The 20776-nt window shown below is 48.3% G+C and overlaps 1 protein-coding gene and 1 long non-coding RNA gene across 3 annotated transcripts; both read left to right on the forward strand.

The window, feature by feature from the left end:
* Positions 1-11772: 11772 nt before the first annotated feature.
* On the forward strand, positions 11773-13791 carry LOC134440808 (uncharacterized). Of its 2 annotated transcripts, none has more exons than XM_063190951.1 (2): positions 11773-11933; positions 12557-13791. In XM_063190951.1, the coding sequence occupies exon 2, from the start codon at positions 12643-12645 to the stop codon at positions 13750-13752; it is 1110 nt and encodes a 369-aa protein (XP_063047021.1). In that variant the 5' UTR covers positions 11773-11933; positions 12557-12642; the 3' UTR covers positions 13753-13791. The 2 variants fall into 2 exon arrangements, with proteins under 2 accessions (XP_063047021.1, XP_063047022.1); XM_063190952.1 differs by having other exon boundaries at positions 11800-11834.
* Positions 13792-18120: 4329 nt separating this feature from the next.
* Positions 18121-19024, forward strand: LOC134440810 (uncharacterized). Its single transcript, XR_010033030.1, has 4 exons — positions 18121-18246; positions 18333-18414; positions 18504-18571; positions 18658-19024. It is a non-coding gene; the product is annotated as an uncharacterized LOC134440810 (long non-coding RNA).
* The last annotated feature ends 1752 nt before the right edge of the window (positions 19025-20776 follow it).

Genomic DNA, 20776 nt, shown 5'->3' on the forward strand with positions numbered 1-20776 from the left:
ACTCTAAATGCTTTATTAAACTGTGTACGTTAATCCACAGTTGAACTCTATAGTGTTAGATAGACAGGTTATGAAATGGACAGAAAACAGAGACGGGAAACAGAGACAGGTTAAGAGTCAGACTGGTAATTACCTTGCATCCAGGTAATTACATTTTTAAACACACTCAGTTTAAAGATATGTGGGTTAATAGAGGAAGAGAAGAGGCCACAGCTCCTTCCACAGCACCCTCAGGATCTGTTATCTAGAGGGTCCAAATTGCTGTGGTGCAGAAAACCCAGAGGGCAATTGCTCTATTAATGAAAAGAACATGAGTTGAGTTTTTCATTGGCAGGATTTGCTATTAGAGTGCAGATCTGGGTGAATCAACTGACTTTAAGGCATGTTTTATGGGGAAACAATTGGTATTATATTGTGATTTTGTAGGTGGGCTATGGGCTTACATCATCAGACCACACACGCATGTGCCTGTTGCATTCACCATGCAGGTTACACAGCTTAGATCTGTGGTAAAGCTCAGAGAAGCATGCAATCAGAAGCACAGCTAGACGAACAGGTAAATAAAACAAGAAGATTGATGTATGATGTTCATTAGGCCTATGTCTTAGAGTTATATCAAATCTTAAAGTTTCTTTTGTTTCAGAGATGTAAGGTTTTTTTAATCTTTTACCTGACATGTTTTGACGATGAGACTTCCGTCTTCATTGTCGTCTCACCATTGAAACATGTCTGGTAAAAGATTTAAAAAAAAAACTTCCATGTCTGAAACAAAATGAACTTCAAGATTGATAAAACAAGAAGATTCTACAGGTGATAAAAGGCCCTTCAAAACTATGTGTGATGATGGCAAAAAAAGCTTTCAATGATAGGACCGTTTTTTATTTGTCTTTTTGGCTTGGGTCCTCAATGCAATTCGAGGAATAATGTTCTCTTTCCTGTCGATATGGTCTATCCATCAAGCTAAGCTACAAGCTGCTCCTGGATCGAGGCTTTTGAGTAAGTTTAGGTTTATGATTATGGTGACTGAAGCTCATTTTGACAAAGCAGCCCATTTCGACAGAGCGTTTTGCGCACAGACATCACAGAATGTTTACACCAGCACCAGATGTGTTGTCGAGAAGGGAATTGGCTTGCCTGGGGGCCAATTAGCTCAAGAAACCACAACGAGCCGTCAGAGGAACCCCTTTAAGTTGGAAGCAGCCTCCTTACGTAATGCACTGCGCTGTAGCAGTCCATGATCTACAATTTCACGTCCGCTAGCCGCCTATTCCATCCACACGTTACCCCCCTTTGCACCCTGCCACACTCAAGCAGAGTGCTGCACAGAGCATAGTGCACTGTCACTCCCTTGTCATTGTTGGCCTGGCTAGTGTTTATCTGGCTCAAGAAGAGGATGAGGGTCATCTTAAGGTTCCCAGTGCTTTGGAAAAACCTTCCGCTGTATTGTAGCAGACATTGGAATGTGTGTGAGAGAGCGAGAGAGTGGAGCGGAGTAGAGTAGTGGGCTGTTATGCAAGTGTTCCTTCATACATTTATTTCATCAGTCAAGACTGGGGTCTGTTCTCAGTTCAAACACTTAAATGACTGTTGGGCTCCTGCAAAGTGTGTGTGTGTGTGTGTGTGTGTGTGTGTGTGTGTGTGTGTGTGTGTGTGTGTGTGTGTGTGTGTGTGTGTGTGTGTGTGTGTGTGTGTGTGTGTGTGTGTGTGTGTGTGTGTGTGTGTGTGTGTGTGCGTGTGTGTGTGTGTGTGTGTGCGCTCTCCCACATGCGATTGCATGTGTGAGTATGTGTATATATCCACATTCCTCTCGGTCAAAATGAGTGGCTCATGTCCATGTAAAGCAAACCAGATGCTTTACACTGCTTTTGCACCAAGCACGCTGTATGCCATGTGGTTGGCAAATACATTGCAGTATATCTCCTATGATGCGCGGCTAGCTTTATGAGAGACACACGCTGCGACACTTTCGCTGTCGCCAGGTCCCAAATCTCAAATCTCAAATCTCGGGTCTCCATCAGGCTCAAATCTCTACCTCTTTTTCTTTTTCACCCATAACTTCTGTTTTCTGACCGACCCCCCCTCTCTCATTCTTCTACCGGAGCTTGACTGGTTTGGTTGCACCCAGCTGGACTCCAAGGGGGAGAAAACATGTGGGGGAGAGAGAGAGAGAAAGAGAGAAATAACGTGAAACGGAGAACAAGAAAAAGAAAAAGAGAGAAGCAGAGAAACACAAAGCTGGACAGTGAGAAAACAAGTGAAACAGAGAGAGAGAGAGGAAGACACACTGAGAGAAATAGAAACAGTATAACAGAAAGGCAAAGACGGAGAAACAGGCTGCAAAACAGAAAGAGTCTGAGTAAGAGATAGTGGGTGAGAGAGAGATAGTGGGTGAGCGAGAGAAAGAGAAAGAGCACGGGAGAGAGAGAGAGGGAGAGGGAGAGGGAGAGAGCGCGGGAGAGAGAGAGAGAGGGAGAGAGAGCGGGAGAGAGCGCGGGAGAGAGCAAGCAAGTGGCTGTGAGGCCTGAAATAGCTGAGGGAGAGAGAAAGAGAAGGGCAGGGTATGGTAGTGTAGGCCTAGCCCTGACCACTGGCATGCATAGGGAAGCAGCCTGCATGCGCTCTGCTGGCAAGGATATGGTTTCTGAGCACAGAGGCTCTCTCAAAGTCAGTCACACGCACACAAACACACACACAAGCACACACACACACACACACGCACACGCACACGCACACGCACACGCACACGCACACGCACACACACACACACACACACACGCACACACTCCACTTACACACACACACACACACACACACACACACACACACACACACACACACACACACACACACACACACACATACAAACACACACACACACAGGCCCACATGCAAGCCTTCTGTTGCTGCTGGTGGTGCTGTTGCAGCTTCCCCGCCCTGAGCTATTCTAGGACTCTCACTACCGACCAAACCGCCACATAGGCCGAGAACAGAGAGAGAGAGAGAGAGAGAGAGAGAGAGAGAGAGAGAGAGAGAGAGAGAGAGAGAGAGAGAGAGAGAGAGAGAGAGAGAGAGAGAGAGAGAGAGAGAGATGATGATGTGTGTGTGTGAGGGAGGATTTAAAGTAAATAAAAACTGCGTACGAGCAAGAGAGAGAGCGAGAGGGAAATAAATACATGAGAGACACACATGAGAGGAAGAAGGAGTGTACAATACAGTAGGAAAATTGTGTGTGTGTGTGTGTGTGTGTGTGTGTGTGTGTGTGTGTGTGTGTGTGTGTGTGTGTGTGTGTGTGTGTGTGTGTGTGTGTGTGTGTGTGTGTGTGTGTGTGTGTGTGTGTGTGTGCGCGTGTGTGTGTTTGTGTGTGTGTGTGTGTGTGTGTGTGTGCGCGCGTGCGTGTGTGTGTGTGTGTGTGTGTGCATGTTTGTCCGCAGTTGTGTAAATGAATAATTTATTGTAAAATGAGTTGCAGCAGAGACCTTTGTTGACGCTCCAAGAATAATGAGCAGCTCCTCCTGTCCAGATTTCATAGGCTTCCCCTCTCCATGATCTGTTTGGCTGGGAGACGGCCCAACTCTGCCCTGTGTGTACTTTAAGGGCTGCCGTAGTATTTCCCCCGTATTATATTTTCATAACAGATATGTTCTCACACTGAAGTTCAAACCACCCCCCCCACACACACACACACACACACACACGCACACACACACATACACAGACAAACACACACACACACACACACACACACACACACACACACACACACACACACACACACACACACACACACACACACACACACACACACACACACACACACCCTTTATCTACTCTGAATAACACCACATCACACAATCATCCGAGTATCCAGATAACGGTGAAACATTGAAATTGTTCGATCTGAGGACTTGTCTGAGGCCATATCTTGCCACACACTCTGGGTTTCAAAGGAAGTTGTCGTAAAATAACAGAAAAACAAACCACAGCAAAGAGCCTGCGTAATATCATGACGGGGTCACAGGCATGACCAGAGGGTGGAGTGTACCCTGCACCTTAATGCTGTATAGACGTGGCTTCAAATCCAGGTGTCTAGCAGAAGTTCGCCAGTAATGCTGACACCAAAGTCTTCTGTTGGTTCACACTAAAACCGAATCCTTTTCTGCGGTCTTAGTCAGCAACACAGGGGATATTTGGGCTGTTTGTAATGTTTAATTATATACTAACAGCACAAGGCCAAGCCCAGTGCAGAGGACTCATAGTAAGGCTAACATCAAACAGCAACATCATCAAACGTCAGCACAGGAAAACATAGTTTTTTGTGTGCGTGTCCACAGGGAATGCGAGCTACAGTAACAGCTAACGACAAATCAACAACAGACATTTACTAGGAAAATAGAACCAGAGACTTTTTTTTCATACAGAAGCACTTTGATGGAATTCACAAACAGCCATAATAACAACAACAACAAACAGCAACCAAATATGCTGCTTTAGTGCATATTTTTAGTGGAATTTCCCAGATGACTGGAACTATGTCTGCCACAGATGTGTGTGGTTTTAATCGAATGATGACAGGACTGGAAAAGATGCAAGCAATCAAAGTCAACAAAATAAGTTGCAGCATTTCGGAATGCCCTTCCGAATCCTTGCTTGTTATTAGTTTATTTATTTGCTTTGGGAAGAGAGTGGTGTTTAACCTGTGGAAAAGGAAGGCTTCTAAGTCCACCCAGCCCTGTGACAGCGAGTCTCACTGTGAGTAAAGTATTCATATGCCACCTGGTGGTCAAAAGAAAGTCATTACATATGATAACGAACCTCAGTCTGTTAAAGGGACACTGTGCAAGAAATGGACAAAAAAGGTACTGCAACTATGCTGCTCATTGAAAATGTGTTGTCTAAGGCCAAATTTTATCTTTTCATGAAAGTTTACTAAGTAATAAATGAATATTTTATAGTATGGCCCAAGTACAGTTATTTGTGCAGCTAAAAATGGCTATTTCTGGAAATTCAAAATGGCGGACCATGGAGAAGATCACCCTTTTCATGAATGAAAATTTTATTTTTTCCAGTCATAATGAATACTTAGAATTTGATGGTGGTGATAAGTATTCATGAAAAAGGTAACATTATTGAATGAGTAGCATGAATTCTGGAAATAAACAACTAAAAATCTCACACAGTGTCCCTTTAATGTATAATGTGAGGACAAGTAAAACACCTAAACAGTGTGCAGATTTCATTTGCAATTAAAGGTTGTTTGGCTCTGGACAAAATGCTATTTAGGCTATACGGACGTTGCCTCTAACACAAGATGCTATTTGGGTCTGATATTTCTTACACTTTGGCCGTAGAAGGTGAAGTTTCTTTGAGGCCATGAAAAATAAAGTCCAAAATGAATCATGGCACTATCTGATATATGTTTCACATTTATCTTTTTCTAAGTCCCGGGCTCAGAAGCCTCTTTGTTTGAGTGTGGAATTTGGCTGTTGGATAGCTTGGCCATTGCTGACTACAAGTTAGATAATATTGTAATTCTGTAATTTATACACCCAGCCTGAGGGTTACTCAAGGATAAGAACTGACATTCCAGAGAGACAGTGCTGATATTCATTCCCTGGCAGATAACAGACCATGGCAATCTCTCATATTTATACTATAATCACAAGTCTAACATGACACTGTGGACCATGCGCAGCAAAATAAAAAACAATAGGCTTATATTAGTTATAGCCAACTTCAAACTGATAGATATAAATATGTCTGCTTTTATGTCCACGTCATGAATCACAGAGACACTGGTCGCACTTGGTTTGCCCATTGCTTGATTTGAAGCGCAGCCAAGAGAGGCGGTGATGTCGGTTAGTGTGGGATTGAGCTAAGTGCACACTGTAGTGTTCCTACTGCAGAAGTCCAAATAGCAGCCAAGTGGCATTACATAGGACTACGATATGTTGTGTGTATACCGGTGACAATAAATGCTTTGTGTTCTATTCTATTCTGTTCTATTCTATCTCTAGATCTGCTGTGACGTAGGTTAGTGTGATTGAATGGGCTACGTATATATTGCAGTGTCCCTACTGCAGAAGTCCCAGAAACACACTGACCCCCCAAACCGACATGCAGGCACTGTTGATACTGATGTCTCAGTCACTGCTGATACTGATGAGACTGATGTCTCTGTTTGGTTGTGGTATACTACGTGGTAGTTCATGTCCAAAATGGCTTACGCATTTGTTGTGACGTCACATGGGAAGGATGAATAGATCTGCTGTGATGTCGCTTAGTGTGATTAAATGGGCTACGTGCATATTGCAGTGTCCCTATATACTGCAGAAGTCCCAGAAACCTACTGACCCCCAAACTGACATGCAGGCTGATAAGCGTGTCTCAGTGGGTTGTGAAGTAGTGTGATGATGATAGCCATAATAACGCATGAATCACAATGGCAGGGGCCAACTAGGGCACACTGAGAAGAGGAGCTGGCACAGGCTGGCAATGCCAGCTCACTGTTTCGAAGCCAACAAGGGAACAGGGCAAAGGGGCCAGTTGTTGCGGCCCCTGAGGCAGTTGGGGGGGGGGGGCAGAATTGTGTCCTCATTACATAGTAGGGAGGGCCCTTTCCGATGACTTTGTCTCGAGCCAGGCTAAAGCTGTCATTGGCCCTGGCTTCACCCCTATGGAAGGGGTGCCAAGCAGAGGATGAGGGATCTCGGCTGTGTTGTATAATCAGACATACGCCATCGTCATCATAAGGGTACGGTAGCACCGACGTGGACAGTGCACAGGGAAACTATTCACTTTCACTCAGATTGGAGATTTCCATCGGTCTGAAGGACCGTTACAGGACTTGCATAGCCTACCTGCACCCCACATAATCAGAAATTCAAAATGACCTCTGTATGCTGGACATCACCTCAGGTAAACACACGCTATTAACGTTATGTTGAGTTAAGAAACATAGTTTCTGATCCAAAACACATTTCCCCCAAAACTCGTTATGAGGAATAGGCATATTTTCTTCCTACATTTAAAAAAAACCCACAAATCTAAAAAAGACTACATTTTTCTGATTTCTTCTCCTTTTAAATGTGTATATTTTTTTGGAAATGTATCTGTAATGTATGTATTACAAATAAAAAATGTACATCTGCATGTGCATGTGTTTGCGTGTGCGTGCGTGAGTGTGTTTGTGCCTTTGATGATTAAATGAGAGGATAAACTGAAAGAAAAAGTCAGCAATTCATGTTGTTTTGACATCTGCCATTTCAATCCATCAAGTCCTTAATTCCTTAATCCTGGTCAGATGTACTACACCTCTGCTCCTGTGAGCCCCATCAATCTTGAGGGTGCAATACCAGTAGTCACCATACAGGTCCAGGAGCAGTATTACTCAAGATATAAACTAAGCAAGCAAGGACTGCAACTACAGACTACAACTTCGAGCTTTCACATCATCACATGAAGGGCATATTTATTCTCTCTCTCTCTCTCTCTCTCTCTCTCTCTCTCTCTCTCTCTCTCTCTCTCTCTCTCTCTCTCTCTCTCTCTCTCTCTCTCACACACACACACACACACACACACACACACACACACACACACACACAAACACAATACAGGCATTCCGTTTGGTTTTGTTAGTTAGTTTTATGGCTAAGCTATTTGATGTGATGAACAACTGTTATATGTTTATGTGTATCAATATTCAAATGAATACTCAAATGAAGTTTGAGAGGAAGCTAGGCCTACAATTAAATTCTAGGACATTGAAACAACTTGAAATTTACACATATATACACACATCTGTTGAATAACTTTGTAGTCCTATACTACACAATTTCCCAGACACCATCTAATTTCCTGGCGTAAAACTACTGTGCAGTTGTTGTTTAACATTAAAATAATAAACACATTCCTTCCTGTCACTGGTGATGCCTGTCTCACATAAAACCCACTGATTAGAGTGCCAATCATTTGTTTTGCCCAGGGCAACACCAACGATTTCCTAGAAACTCATAAAGCGTCACCATGGATACTTATTTAACATAACAGATACATATTTTTTTATAATTGCATGGTTTATGCTGCCATGTGTGCTCTTTCAGCTCCCCATAGAAGACAGAATATGAACTTCAAAATCAGAATCAGACTCTAATTTTGCCCATATATTGCCACTATGCAGGTCATAGATCTCTGTTGGAATGTATTTTCTATTTTATTTAGGCTATTTTATTTTAATGCTTAAATGTCCTAATTTTAGTTCAGTTTTATTATTTAATTTTAGTTTGACACAGTGCAGCACTTTGGTTAGTTCTCACAGGCTTTAAATGTGCTATTGTGGAAGTTGTCTTAAGGCGAAGAAACGAGCCGTACAACTTCTCACATTAAGACTCTGTGAGTCGCGTTTAATAACTTAATGTAACTGACTAAAAACATGGCGCCGCGCATGACAGAAAAGCCGGCAACATGAAACGTCATCGGAACACTTAAAGGGACCGCAACAATAACAGGTATCACACAACAGTGAAGATGACGGACCACACAACATAACATTTAACCAAACACATAGTAAGTGAATTATGCCATTGTTGAGAGCACCACACATGCCCCCCCAGAATTCACACTAACAGAAAACCTGAGAGAGAGAGAGAGAGAGAGAGAGAGAGAGAGAGAGAGAGAGAAAAATTGGTTATCAACGGCGTGGGGGACGAATCAAACGTCCAGTGCGGCTCCTCTGAGTGAGATAAGGCGGAACCGCCCCCTTGGTGGCTGTCTGCAAGGCACCCCTGCGGAATGGCCGAGTGGCAGGAGGAACGAGAAGAGGGGGCCTAGTCGGAGGCCGTCCCCATTTCGGGGGTTTCGCCAACTCCACAGGCCGGGCTAGATCTAGGTGGGCTAGTTTAAGGCGGTCCACAGATACACATTCCTGCCTGCCTCCAATGTCTACCACAAAGTGCTTGTCCCCCGCTTCCACAACCCGGGAAGGGCCCTCGTAAGGCGGACGGAGAGGTCCGTGGTGGCTATCCACTCGAATAAAAACATAGCCAGCAGACTGAAGGCCACTGGGGACGTGAGAGTTAGGTAAACAGTGGCGGGAGGTAGGAAGTGGAGCAAATAGCCTGGCATTGTCCAACAGGGTGGAGCGCTGGAGTGTGGCCGACCAAGGGCTCGTGGTGTTGGGGACAAACTCCCCGGGGACCCGTAGTGGCTGGCCATAGACCAGTTCTGCGGAGGAGGCCTGGAGGTCTTCCTTAGGTGCAGTCCTGATGCCCAGCATGACCCATGGGAGCCTATCAGCCCAGGAACAGTCCTTCAGGCTAGAACGCAGGGAGGCTTTCAGTGACCTATGAAAACGTTCACAGAGGCCATTACTCTGGGGATGGTAGGCCGTGGTGCGGTGGAGTTTAACCCCCAAGCTCCCTGCGACAGCGTTCCAAAGCTCAGAGGTAAACTGAGCGCCTCGGTCTGAGGAAATGTCCGATGGGGTGCCAAAACGTGACACCCAGGTGCCAATAAATGCCCGTGCCACATCAGCTGCTGTTGTTGATGACAGTGGAACAGCCTCAGTCAGCCCACCTTGTGGTCCTGTCGACCATAGTGAGCACCTGACTGTAACCGTGCGAGGGTGGAAGAGGGCCAACTAGGTCGATGTTGACGTGGTCGAAACGTCGTTCTGGCACCTGAAACTGTTCCAGTGGCGCTTTGGTGTGGCGGTGTACTTTGCCACGCTGGCACCCCATACAGGTGCTCGCCCAGCCCCTCACGTCCTTTTTCAGTCTGCACCACACGAACTTGGCTGACACCAACTTGACCGAGGCCTTGGTTCCTGGGTGTGAGAGGCCATGGATGGCGTCAAAAACAGGCTGCTTCCACTTCGCAGGTACCACAGGCCTAGGAGAGCCCAAGGAGATGTCACAGAGCAGAGTAGTGCCAGCCTCGTCGAACGTCACATCCTGTAGCTGTAGTCCAGTAGCAGATGAACGAAGAGCCTGCACTCCCGGGTCCGCGGCCTGCTCTGCTGCCATGCCGCTGTAGTCCAGGCCGAGGTGGACCGCCGCCGCAAGAGCACGGGAGAGGCAGTCAGCGACAGGGTTGTGCTTGCCAGAGAGGTGTGTAATGTCTGTAGTGAACTCAGAAATGTAAGTGAGCTGCCGCTGTTGTCTACCAGACCATGGCTGAGTGACTTTGGACATGGCAAAAGTCAGCGGCTTGTGGTCCACAAAGACAGTGAACTGGCGTACCTCCAGCAGTGAACGAAAGTGTCGGATGGCCAGGTAAACACCAAGTAGGTCCCGGTCGAAGGTGCTATACTTCCGTTCACTGGGACGCAACTGCCTGCTGAAAAAGGCGAGAGGCTGCCAAGCGTCACCCACCCATTGCTCGAAGACCGCACCGACCGCGTAGTCTGAGGTGTCCGTGGTCAGTGCGATCGGGACGGAGGAGGCGGGACGGGCCAACATGGTGGCCTTAGCCAGGGCTGTTTTACCGTCCGCAAAAGCCTTGTCTCTCTCCGGGCTCCAGTCCACGGTGTGTTTAGGCTTGCCGCCTTTCAGAGCCTCGTACGAGGGTTGCATGGTTTGGGCGGCCCTGGGGAGAAAACGGTGGTAAAAGTTCACCATGCCCAGGAACTCCTGTAAAGCTCTGATGGTTACTGGGCGTGGGAAAGCGGTGATGGCCTCCACTTTCGAGGGAAGAGGAACGATCCCGTTCTTCGTGACTCTGTGCCCCAGAAAGTCTATGGCGGACAGGCCGAACTCGCACTTGGCTGGATTGATGATGAGCCCTTGCTCGGTAAGCCGCTCAAACGAAGGTGCGAAAGGTGCTGTGAAGGTGATGTGCTGGCCACCAGGATGTCGTCAAGGTACACAAAACAAAGGGCAGATCCTGTAACACAGAGTCCATGAGCCGTTGGAAAGTTTGAGCAGCGTTCTTGAGCCCGAATGGTGTGCGCAGGAATTCAAACAAACCGAATGGCGTGATCACAGCTGTTTTTGGGATGTCCAGAGGGTGTACGGGCACCTGATGGTATCCTCTGATCAAGTCCACTTTGGAAAAAATGAGCTTGCCAGCCAGGTGCGCTGAAAAGTCCTGGATGTGGGGCACTGGGTAGCGGTCGGGCGTTGTCGCGTCGTTGAGCCGTCGCTAGTCCCCGCAAGGACGCCAGCCCCCTCCAGGTTTGGGGACGAGGTGCAGGGGGGAGGCCCAAGGACTGTTGGAGCGTCGCACAATCCCCAGGCGCTCCATGGACTCGAACTCCGTCTTGGCTACGGCAAGCTTGTGTAGCGGGTGGAATTGCATTCTATCACCCATTTCCCGAAATTTGCATTGATTGGAGGAGCGGGTCTGCTTGATTACGGGGCGGACTCCAACTTTCCCTAATTAGACTGCAGTGAGACACGGAAGCCCTTTCGCTTCCTTCCGTTCCACCACTGACCGGGGGTTGTGTTGTTGATGTCGGGGAGGACACTCTAGCTGGTGCTTCTCGCTGTAAGCGAGTGCGTTGACTCGTACAGGTAAGGAGCATTCTTTTCACTATAGGGCCTTGCATTTGGGGAGGGTTCTCCGATTTGCCTCTAATGTGCGCTCACCTGTCGTGCAGTCTCTCCTGCTGTAATTGCTCGTGGCTCGGCTTGTGGCTGGAGCACTGAAGTCCTCCGAGTAGTGCGCGAAGCGTGTGCGCGAAGCTAAATTGACATAGCCTATACACTGTACTCGATCCTGTGTCTCAAGCCCCTTTTCCCTCTTCTATATTTTGGACAGGTGTGGTTGGACCGAGGCAACCGGCAGGCAGACCTTGGTGGTGGACCCCTCTTCACTTTCTTTGCTGTGCCGCACGACGGGTGTTTATCTTATTATTTTTGTGTGTTTTGTGTTTTTTTATTATTCCTTCACGAGTGGTGTATATTCTGGGACTTCCTCTTCTCTCGCTCTACTGCCCGGTAAGCCTATGCCCCACCCCCAGTTAGTTTCATAACATTTGCACAGGCTTCTCTCTAGTGTGGCTATCAGGTTAGCATATTAGTGGAGTTGCAGCCGCCCTGAGTAGTTCGTTACAGTATATAGTGGAGCAATTGTGATTATTGTTATCCATTTGTATTGTGCTCAAGCAACTGTAACCCTTCCTGTTTGAGGAGTACCCTCACAGTTTGTATAGTGACTACTTGTGTTGGATTATTGAAAATATAAGAAAAAGAAGAGTGAATGAAAATTTGACCTTACAGAATTAATACAAATTGGTCTTGTTTGAACCCATGTCTCCTCCTTGAAGTGTGCATGAACCTGGGGATCTGTGAATATCTGTGGGGTAACAGGGGGTTAGTGGGTATCCCGAGGTGACCCCCCCCTCGGGTGGCGTAGTCGCAATTTGTAAAATTTCCTGGCCAATACTACAATTGGCGTAGACGGCAGGAGCACACTTCTTGTAGGAAGAGACGTGAGTTTTTTTGTTTTTTTCTTCAAGTTGATTTCGTTTCTTTTCATGTGTGGGCTATTGAGAGTGCGGTTGTTGTAGTGGAAGTGCAGTGTTGATTTTTTTGTTTGTTTGTTTTCTTTTGTGCAACAGAGCAGCAGCCTGAAGGCCAACCCCTGGGTCCTGGTCGCTAGACGTTTAGCTATCTTCTAAATTGTAGGCCCCTTTGCGTCGTTAGAATGGAGGACGACATGCAACAGCTCAGAGAGGAGTTGGAGCGCCTAAGGGCGGACAACGAGCAATTGCGGCAGGAGCGGGCTCCCCGGCAGGTAAGTGACTCAGGTTCATCCACAGGCACAGGGGATAATCCTCAGTCTAACTCGGGAACTGGAAGTGGCGCAGCGGCTCCGGAACGACTGGTGGTGATCCCTCGAGATCGTAAGTGCCCTAAGTTCAATGGTAAAACCGGTTTAACTGTTGTAGAGTGGATCGAGGAAGCCCGTGCTTGTATGCGTGCTCGCCATCTAGAGGCTCGTGAGAAGTCATTGTTCATTTGCGATCATTTGGAGGGAGACGCGAAGGAAGAAATCAAATATCGTCCTAGAGCAGAGAAAACCGACCCAGAAAAGATCTTCAGTGTCTTGAGGGATTTGTATGGCTGTACTGAGTCATATATGACCCTCCAGCAATCCTTCTTTTCGAGGCAGCAGCAGGAAGGGGAAACTTTACATGAGTTTTCTTTAGCCTTAATGGCTTTAATGGAAAAGGTCAAGCAGAGGGCGCCTGATAGTATGACGAATGCTGACATCCTTCTCCGCGATCAGTTCGTGGAACATGTCTTGGACAGTGCGCTCCGACGAGAGTTGAAGCAGTTTATACGCCGGCAGCCACAAGCTACTCTACTTGAGGTACGCGGTGAGGCTATTACATGGGAGCGAGAGGGTCTTCCTGGGGGTGCTAGGGGGCGTAGCTTTTCTCTTCCTTCTGCCTACGGTATACAGTATAGGGTCCAAGGCCACCCACATGCTGCTTCACCGGGCCCCGTACAACCAGAGGCCCCAGCGATGTCTCAAAGTAATGAACTGAGTGAGATGATGAAGTTATTGAAACAGCAACAGGAGCAACTATCTCGACTCAGTCAAACTGTGGATACCTTGCAGAACCCCCCAATGCCTAGCCGACCACAACGCCGGGGCTCATTGGTCTGCCATCGATGCCAGCAGCACGGTCATTTTGCCAGAGATTGCGATGGGCCGCGAGTGCCCTCCCGTCCAAGGGCCAATTCATTCTCTGGTGAGTCCTCCGGTGTTGCTAGGTCTTCTCAGCAACCTCACCAACAGGGAAACTGAAGCCCACTGAGCCGTCGAGCCAAAGCTCAGTTGGGGTGTTTTCAGGCTCCACCGGTCATAACTTGGCAAGGCTCATGTCATCTTGCCCCCATATCGACGTTTCTATAGGAGGAGTCAATGTTTCATGTCTTTTAGACACTGGATCAATGGTTTCTACGGTAACTGAAAGTTTCTTTTTACAACAGTTCGAGCCATGGGGCCAGGAACGCTTGCTCTCTTGCCAGTGGCTGCAATTGAAGGCTGCCAATGGCCTTGCTATTCCCTATGTCGGGTATTTAGAATTGGATGTGGCTTTGTGTGGCAAACGTATGCCCCGCTGTGGTATATTGTTCGTGAAGGACCCACCTGGCGGCCCAGTTACCACTCCGGGGGTCCTTGGAATGAGCAGATGCTATCATGAACTTTTTGGCACACACGGCCCCTCCCTGTTCGATTCCCCTCCGGTTTCCCAAGCCCCAGGCCCCGTCATTGAGGCCTTACAGCGTTACCATCAGGCGGAAGTACGGAACCCCTTGATATCCAAGGGGCTGGCCCGAGCTCGGGGCACGCGGGCTGTACGCATTGCAGGTGGTACCATGAAGTTTGTTCCCAGTACTTGCTCGGAGCAATTGGCTAGTCCGACTGCTCTCTTTGAACCTCCAGAGTCGGGGTTGCCCGCAGGTCTGTTGGCGTCGCCCTGTCTGGTCCCGGTGACGGGGGGCACCGCTTATGTTCCAGTGGTCAATGTCGGAGTGACCGATGTTCTTCTTTACCCACGAACTAGTTTGGGCTTGCTCAGCAGTGCACAGATCGTCAGCTTGCCAACTGGAGTCTCGGAAGTGAGGCCGACCATCGCCACAATGTCATCGCAGACCGTGACGCCCATGCAAGACAGAATTGAGTCCGTGGACTTGTCAACCCTGTCTGTTGCGGAACAGGGCGACGTTAAGAGCTTGCTGCAGAAGTATGCGTCCGTGTTCTCGTCCCATGAGGGCGACTTGGGCTGTACCAACTTGATCTCCCATGACATCCCCCTATTGGATGACGTGCCTGTTCGACAGAGGTATCGACGAATTCCACCTGCGGAATATGATGTGGTGAAAGCCCACATCAATCAACTCCTCGAGTCCCAGGTAGTCAGAGAGAGTAGTAGCCCGTACGCCTCTCCGATCGTCCTCGTGAAGAAGAAAGACGGAAGCCTCCGTATGTGTGTCGATTACCGTCTGCTGAACAGGAAGACGCGCAAAGATGCGTTCCCCTTACCTCGTATTGAGGAGAGCTTGGATGCGCTTGCGGGTGCTCGTTGGTTTTCGACACTTGATCTTGCTAGCGGGTACAACCAAGTCCCAGTCTCTGAAGCAGACAAGCCCAAAACCGCATTCTGTACGCCATTTGGACTTTTTGAATGGAACAGAATGCCATTCGGCTTGTGCAATGCACCAAGCACGTTTCAGAGGCTGATGCAGAGAATGTTTGGGGATCAACAGCACCAGTCGTTACTACTATATTTGGACGACATTGTGGTCTTTTCGTCTTCCTTTGCTCAACACCTCGAGCGACTTGAAGTTGTCCTCCGTCGGCTCCACACAGAGGGCCTGAAAGCCAAATTGGAAAAATGTTTCTTCTTCCGGGAAGAGGTGGGCTATCTAGGGCACGTCATCTCCAGCAAGGGAGTATCCACGGATCCCGCTAAGGTGGAAGCGGTGGCTAACTGGCAACGCCCCCGGTGTGTTACCGAGCTACGTTCCTTTTTGGGCTTTGCCAGTTATTATAGGAGATTCGTCGCGGGCTTTGCCAAACTGGCAAGCCCCCTGCACAAACTGGTGGCAGATCTCTCAGGTACGAAAACCAGGAGGGCACCGAACAAGAACCTGGAGGACGCTTGGACACCTCAGTGCGAGGAGAGCTTTGAGGCGTTGAAGTTGCGGTTGGTCTCTTCGCCGGTGTTGGCCTACGCGGACTTCTCCTTACCGTTTATCCTCGAGGTAGATGCTAGTTTCAGCGGCCTTGGGGCTGTTCTTTCTCAGGAACAGGAGGGTAGGGTGCGGCCCGTAGCTTATGCCAGCAGAGGTTTACGGCCCACTGAGCGCAACATGACAAATTATAGTTCAATGAAACTGGAATTTCTTGCGCTCAAGTGGGCCATGACGGAGAAATTTCGAGAATACCTCTTGGGGCATAAGTGTGTTGTCTTTACTGATAACAACCCCCTTAGCTATATCCATTCTGCTAAGCTAGGGGCCACGGAGCACCGCTGGGTAGCACAGCTTGCGGTATTTGACTTTGAGGTCAAATACCGTTCTGGTAGGAGCAACCGAAATGCTGACGCTTTCTCTCGCCAATACATGTCCAGTGCTGGTTTAAGAGAGTACACCCTTCCTGGCACCTTAGTCCCCCAATGCTTTCAGCCGGCCCCCGCTCAGGATGCTGAGGTACAGGCTACTCTGTCAGCAGTCTCTGTCCTCCCACGTCAATCTCCCTCCGATCTTAAATCTTTGCAAGAGGCGGATCCACTCCTGAAGGACTTGCTGGTATTCTGGAGGAGGCGCGCTCGGCCTAATCGGGAAGAGCGACAGAGTCTCTCCAAGCGAATGCTGTTGCTCCTGCGAGAGTGGAAGCGCTTCCGGGAGAAAGACGGAGTTTTGTACCGCAGAGTCCGTCGTCCTGACGGGGGAGAGGAAATCTTGCAGCTTCTCCTGCCTGAGGTTTTATGGTCAGAGGTCATGAATAATCTACACCAGGATCATGGCCACCAAGGTGTGGAGCGGACTACTGAACTGATGCGTCTGTGCTGCTATTGGCCGGGCATGGCAGCGGATGTTCAAAAGTGGTGTCAGGATTGTACCCGCTGCCAAGTGGCCAAGGATGCTGGATCAGTTCCGCGCAGTTTCATGGGCCATCTGCTCGCCTCTAGGCCCAACGAGATCGTAGCCATAGACTTCACCCTGTTGGAACCAGCTCAGAACGGGATGGAAAATGCTCTGGTTATGACTGATGTTTTCAGTAAGTACACTCAGGTCGTGCCCACGAGGGATCAGCGTGCTTGCACTGTGGCCCAGGTATTACTGAATGAATGGTTCTATCGCTTCGGGGTTCCTGGCCGCATTCATTCGGACCAGGGCCGCTGCTTTGAAAGCAGCCTGATCCAACAACTATGTTCCTTGTATGGGATCTCCAAGTCCCGCACCACCCCATACCACCCGGCTGGTAACGGGCAGTGTGAGCGCTTTAACAGAACTCTTCACAACCTGCTGCGCACCCTGCCCGTGACACGGAAACGCGATTGGACTGCTTGTCTTCCCCAGGTCCTTTATTGTTATAACACCACGCCTCATCAGGCCACCGGGGAGTCCCCGTTTCTTTTGATGTTTGGCCGTGAGCCCACCCTGCCAGTGGACTTTCTGTTGGGCAGGGTCCCGGATCCTGTACCTGGGACCGTACACGATTGGATGATCGAGCATCAGACAAGACTCAGGCTCGCTTTTGAAGGGGCAAAAGAGCGCTTGACCATGGCTGCAAATCGCCGGAAAGAGCAGCATGACCAACGAGTCCGTGAGGCCCCATTGCAAGTTGGACAATTGGTTTATCTCCGAGACCATAGTGCCCGTGGGCGGCATAAGATTCAAGACATTTGGAGCTCTGTGGTGTACCAAGTGCTTAAAGCACCAGACCAGGGTGGGGCTGTCTACACGATTGCCCCACAAGACAACTTGCAGAAGTCGCGGACTGTTCATAGGGACTCATTGAAGGCACAAATTCCTTGCGCCTTTTCTGCACCCCTGGATAGGCCTCCGATGGCTTCAGCTGCTGGTACACCCGAGGAGGATCCCCCGAGTGAGGAAGATTTCTTGTTGTCTTCTGAGGCAGCTCCACTTCACCCTACGCCGAACCCCGGTACTCCTCCCGACAGGGCCCCTGTGGTCTCAGGTGGGGCTACCCCCCAGGAGGATATCTTGTCGCTCTCTCCAGGTGAAGCTTCAGGTTCCCCAGAGCCGTGCTCTGATGATCGCTCCATGGTGCCGCAGGGACCTCCTGCCTTGGCAGCGGCACCTCGTTTAAACTCTCCTGTGGCAGGGGAGAGTACTGTGGTGCCGCTTTCTCCAGTGCTGCGCCGGACAACTCGGTGCACTGCGGGTCATCATTCCAACCCCCACCATCTTCCCAAGACTGTAGTGACCCAGGTGGATGAGCAAGCACCCCAGCCGTCAACAAGTAACGCCCCTGTGTGAAAATTGCCCCATTGGTCGGTCGGGGCGACGACTTAAAAAGTGGGGGTAGAATGTAGCGGGTGGAATTGCATTCTATCACCCATTTCCCGAAATTTGCATTGATTGGAGGAGCGGGTCTGCTTGATTACGAGGCGGACTCCAACTTTCCATAATTAGACTGCAGTGAGACACGGAAGCCCTTTCGCTTCCTTCCGTTCCACCACTGACCGGGGGTTGTGTTGTTGATGTCGGGGAGGACACTCTAGCTGGTGCTTCTCGCTGTAAGCGAGTGCGTTGACTCGTACAGGTAAGGAGCATTCGTTTCACTATAGGGCCTTGCATTTGGGGAGGGTTCTCCGATTTGCCTCTAATGTGCGCTCTCCTGTCGTGCAGTCTCTCCTGCTGTAATTGCTCGTGGCTCGGCTTGTGGCTGGAGCACTGAAGTCCTCCGAGTAGTGCGCGAAGCGTGTGCAAGGTAGGATAAGTGATCTTTTTTATTACGCTGACAGTAGGCCGCTTTGTTACCTGTGAATATGGGTCAAACTCTGTCTTAATTATTTTTAGCTTCTGCTACGGAGATCTTTGCGCCATCACGATTCAGATTGAGGCTACGTGCGCAGTATAACCACTCGGTATGTAGCCTATACATGATGCTGGTAATCCCTATTGTTAAAATTGCTGTATCCGTCGGCCTAATTGTTATACCCCATGTTTACAGGGCGGGGAGTGACCAGCAACTAGGGTGACTCCGCGGCATCACAGGCTGCTGCTCTGTTTGGGAACATAGTCCCCTTTTGGGTTACTGCTTTCCACTGGCGCGACAGGTCGTGGGCTACTGTGGTCGGGTTCTATCGACGCAGCGCAGACCCCCAGCAATGCGCACTCTCACCTGCTGACTACCTGCACTCGCGGCAACACCGCTGACCGCATAGGCTATTTTGTGTTTAAGTTTTGATTTGATTTATTTTGTGGTTGCATAGGTGGCAATGTGCAACACCCCTATTTTGTGATTATTTTGTGGACGTGGGGTATTCGTGAGAGGCATACCCCTCACATGTTTCTGCTGTGTTATTTCTGTTGTCTTACCAAATTCAACTGAAGACTGTTTTATTTGGTTTTTGTTTCTTTTTTTGTTACCTTCGCCAAGACAAAGTCGGCGAAGGTTATGTTTTGACCGCTGTGTATTTATTTATTTATTTATTTGTGAATATGTTTGTTTGTATGTACTTCGTATAACTCAGTCAGAACTGAGCCGATTTTTATGAAATTTGGTGGGATGATTGGTCATGACCCAAGGAACAAGCGATTCGTTTTTGGGAGTGATTGGGTCAAAGGTCAAAGGTCAAGGTCAAAATGTTTGTTTGTACTTCGTATAACTCAGTCAGAACTGAGCCGATTTTTATGAAATTTAGTGGGATGATTGGTCATGACCCAAGGAACAATCGATTACTTTTTGGGAGTGATTGGGTCAAAGGTCAAGGTCAAGGTCACGAAAAGGTCAAACTCAGAAAGAACTGAGCCGATTTTTATGAAATTTAGTGGGATGATTGGCCATGACCCAAGGAACAATCGATTAGTTTTTGGGAGTGATTGGGTCAAAGGTCAAAGGTCCAGGCCAAGGTCACGAAAAGGTCAAAAACGTAAATTGAGCCGATTTTTATGAAATTTAGTGGGATGATTGGTCATGACCCAGGGAACAATCAATTACTTTTTGGGAGTGATTGGGTCAAAGGTCAAGGTCACGAAAAGGTCAAAACGTAAATTGAGCCGATTTTTATGACATTTAGTGGGATGATTGGTCATGACCCAAGGAACAACAGATTACTTTTTGGGAGTGATTGGGTCAAAGGTCAAGGTCACAAAAAGGTCAAAAACGTTTTTCTTTGCCAAGCACTATATGCCAGAAGAACGTGTGCATGCTGAATTGAATAAGAGGTCAAGACTGGGCCAAAAATGTTATATTACGATATTCCGGTCCGATTTAAATGAAACTAACACCAAAATTTGGAGAATGTTATGCCCCACATTTTGAAGATGGCCAGAAAAAAATAAGTGGCGTAGGCGAAGGTTTGCGCTCTACCGAGTGCCCATTCTAGTTTTCTATTAGTTGGTTTGATTGGCTGTTGGGTTGGTTGGCTGTACTAAATTGACATAGCCTATACACTGTACTCGATCCTGTGTCTCAAGCCCCTTTTCCCTCTTCTATATTTTGGACAGGTGTGGTTGGAGCGAGGCAACCGGCAGGTAGACCTTGGTGGTGGACCCCTCTTCACTTTCTTTGCTGTGCCGCACGACGGGTGTTTATCTTATTATTTTTGTGTGTTTTGTGTTTTTTTATTATTCCTTCACGAGTGGTGTATATTCTGGGACTTCCTCTTCTCTCGCTCTACTGCCCGGTAAGCCTATGCCCCACCCCCAGTTAGTTTCATAACATTTGCACAGGCTTCTCTCTAGTGTGGCTATCAGGTTAGCATATTAGTGGAGTTGCAGCCGCCCTGAGTAGTTCGTTACAGTATATAGTGGAGCAATTGTGATTATTGTTATCCATTTGTATTGTGCTCAAGCAACTGTAACCCTTCCTGTTTGAGGAGTACCCTCACAGTTTGTAAAGTGACTACTTGTGTTGGATTATTGAAAATATAAGAAAAAGAAGAGTGAATGAAAATTTGACCTTACAGAATTAATAAAAATTGGTCTTGTTTGAACCCATGTCTCCTCCTTGAAGTGTGCACGAACCTGGGGATCTGTGAATATCTGTGGGGTAACAGGGGGTTAGTGGGTATCCCGAGGTGACCCCCCCCTCGGGTGGCGTAGTCGCAATTTGTAAAATTTCCTGG

This window comes from Engraulis encrasicolus, chromosome 24 (assembly GCF_034702125.1).
Source record: "Engraulis encrasicolus isolate BLACKSEA-1 chromosome 24, IST_EnEncr_1.0, whole genome shotgun sequence".
NCBI classification, from domain to species: Eukaryota; Metazoa; Chordata; class Actinopteri; order Clupeiformes; family Engraulidae; genus Engraulis; species Engraulis encrasicolus.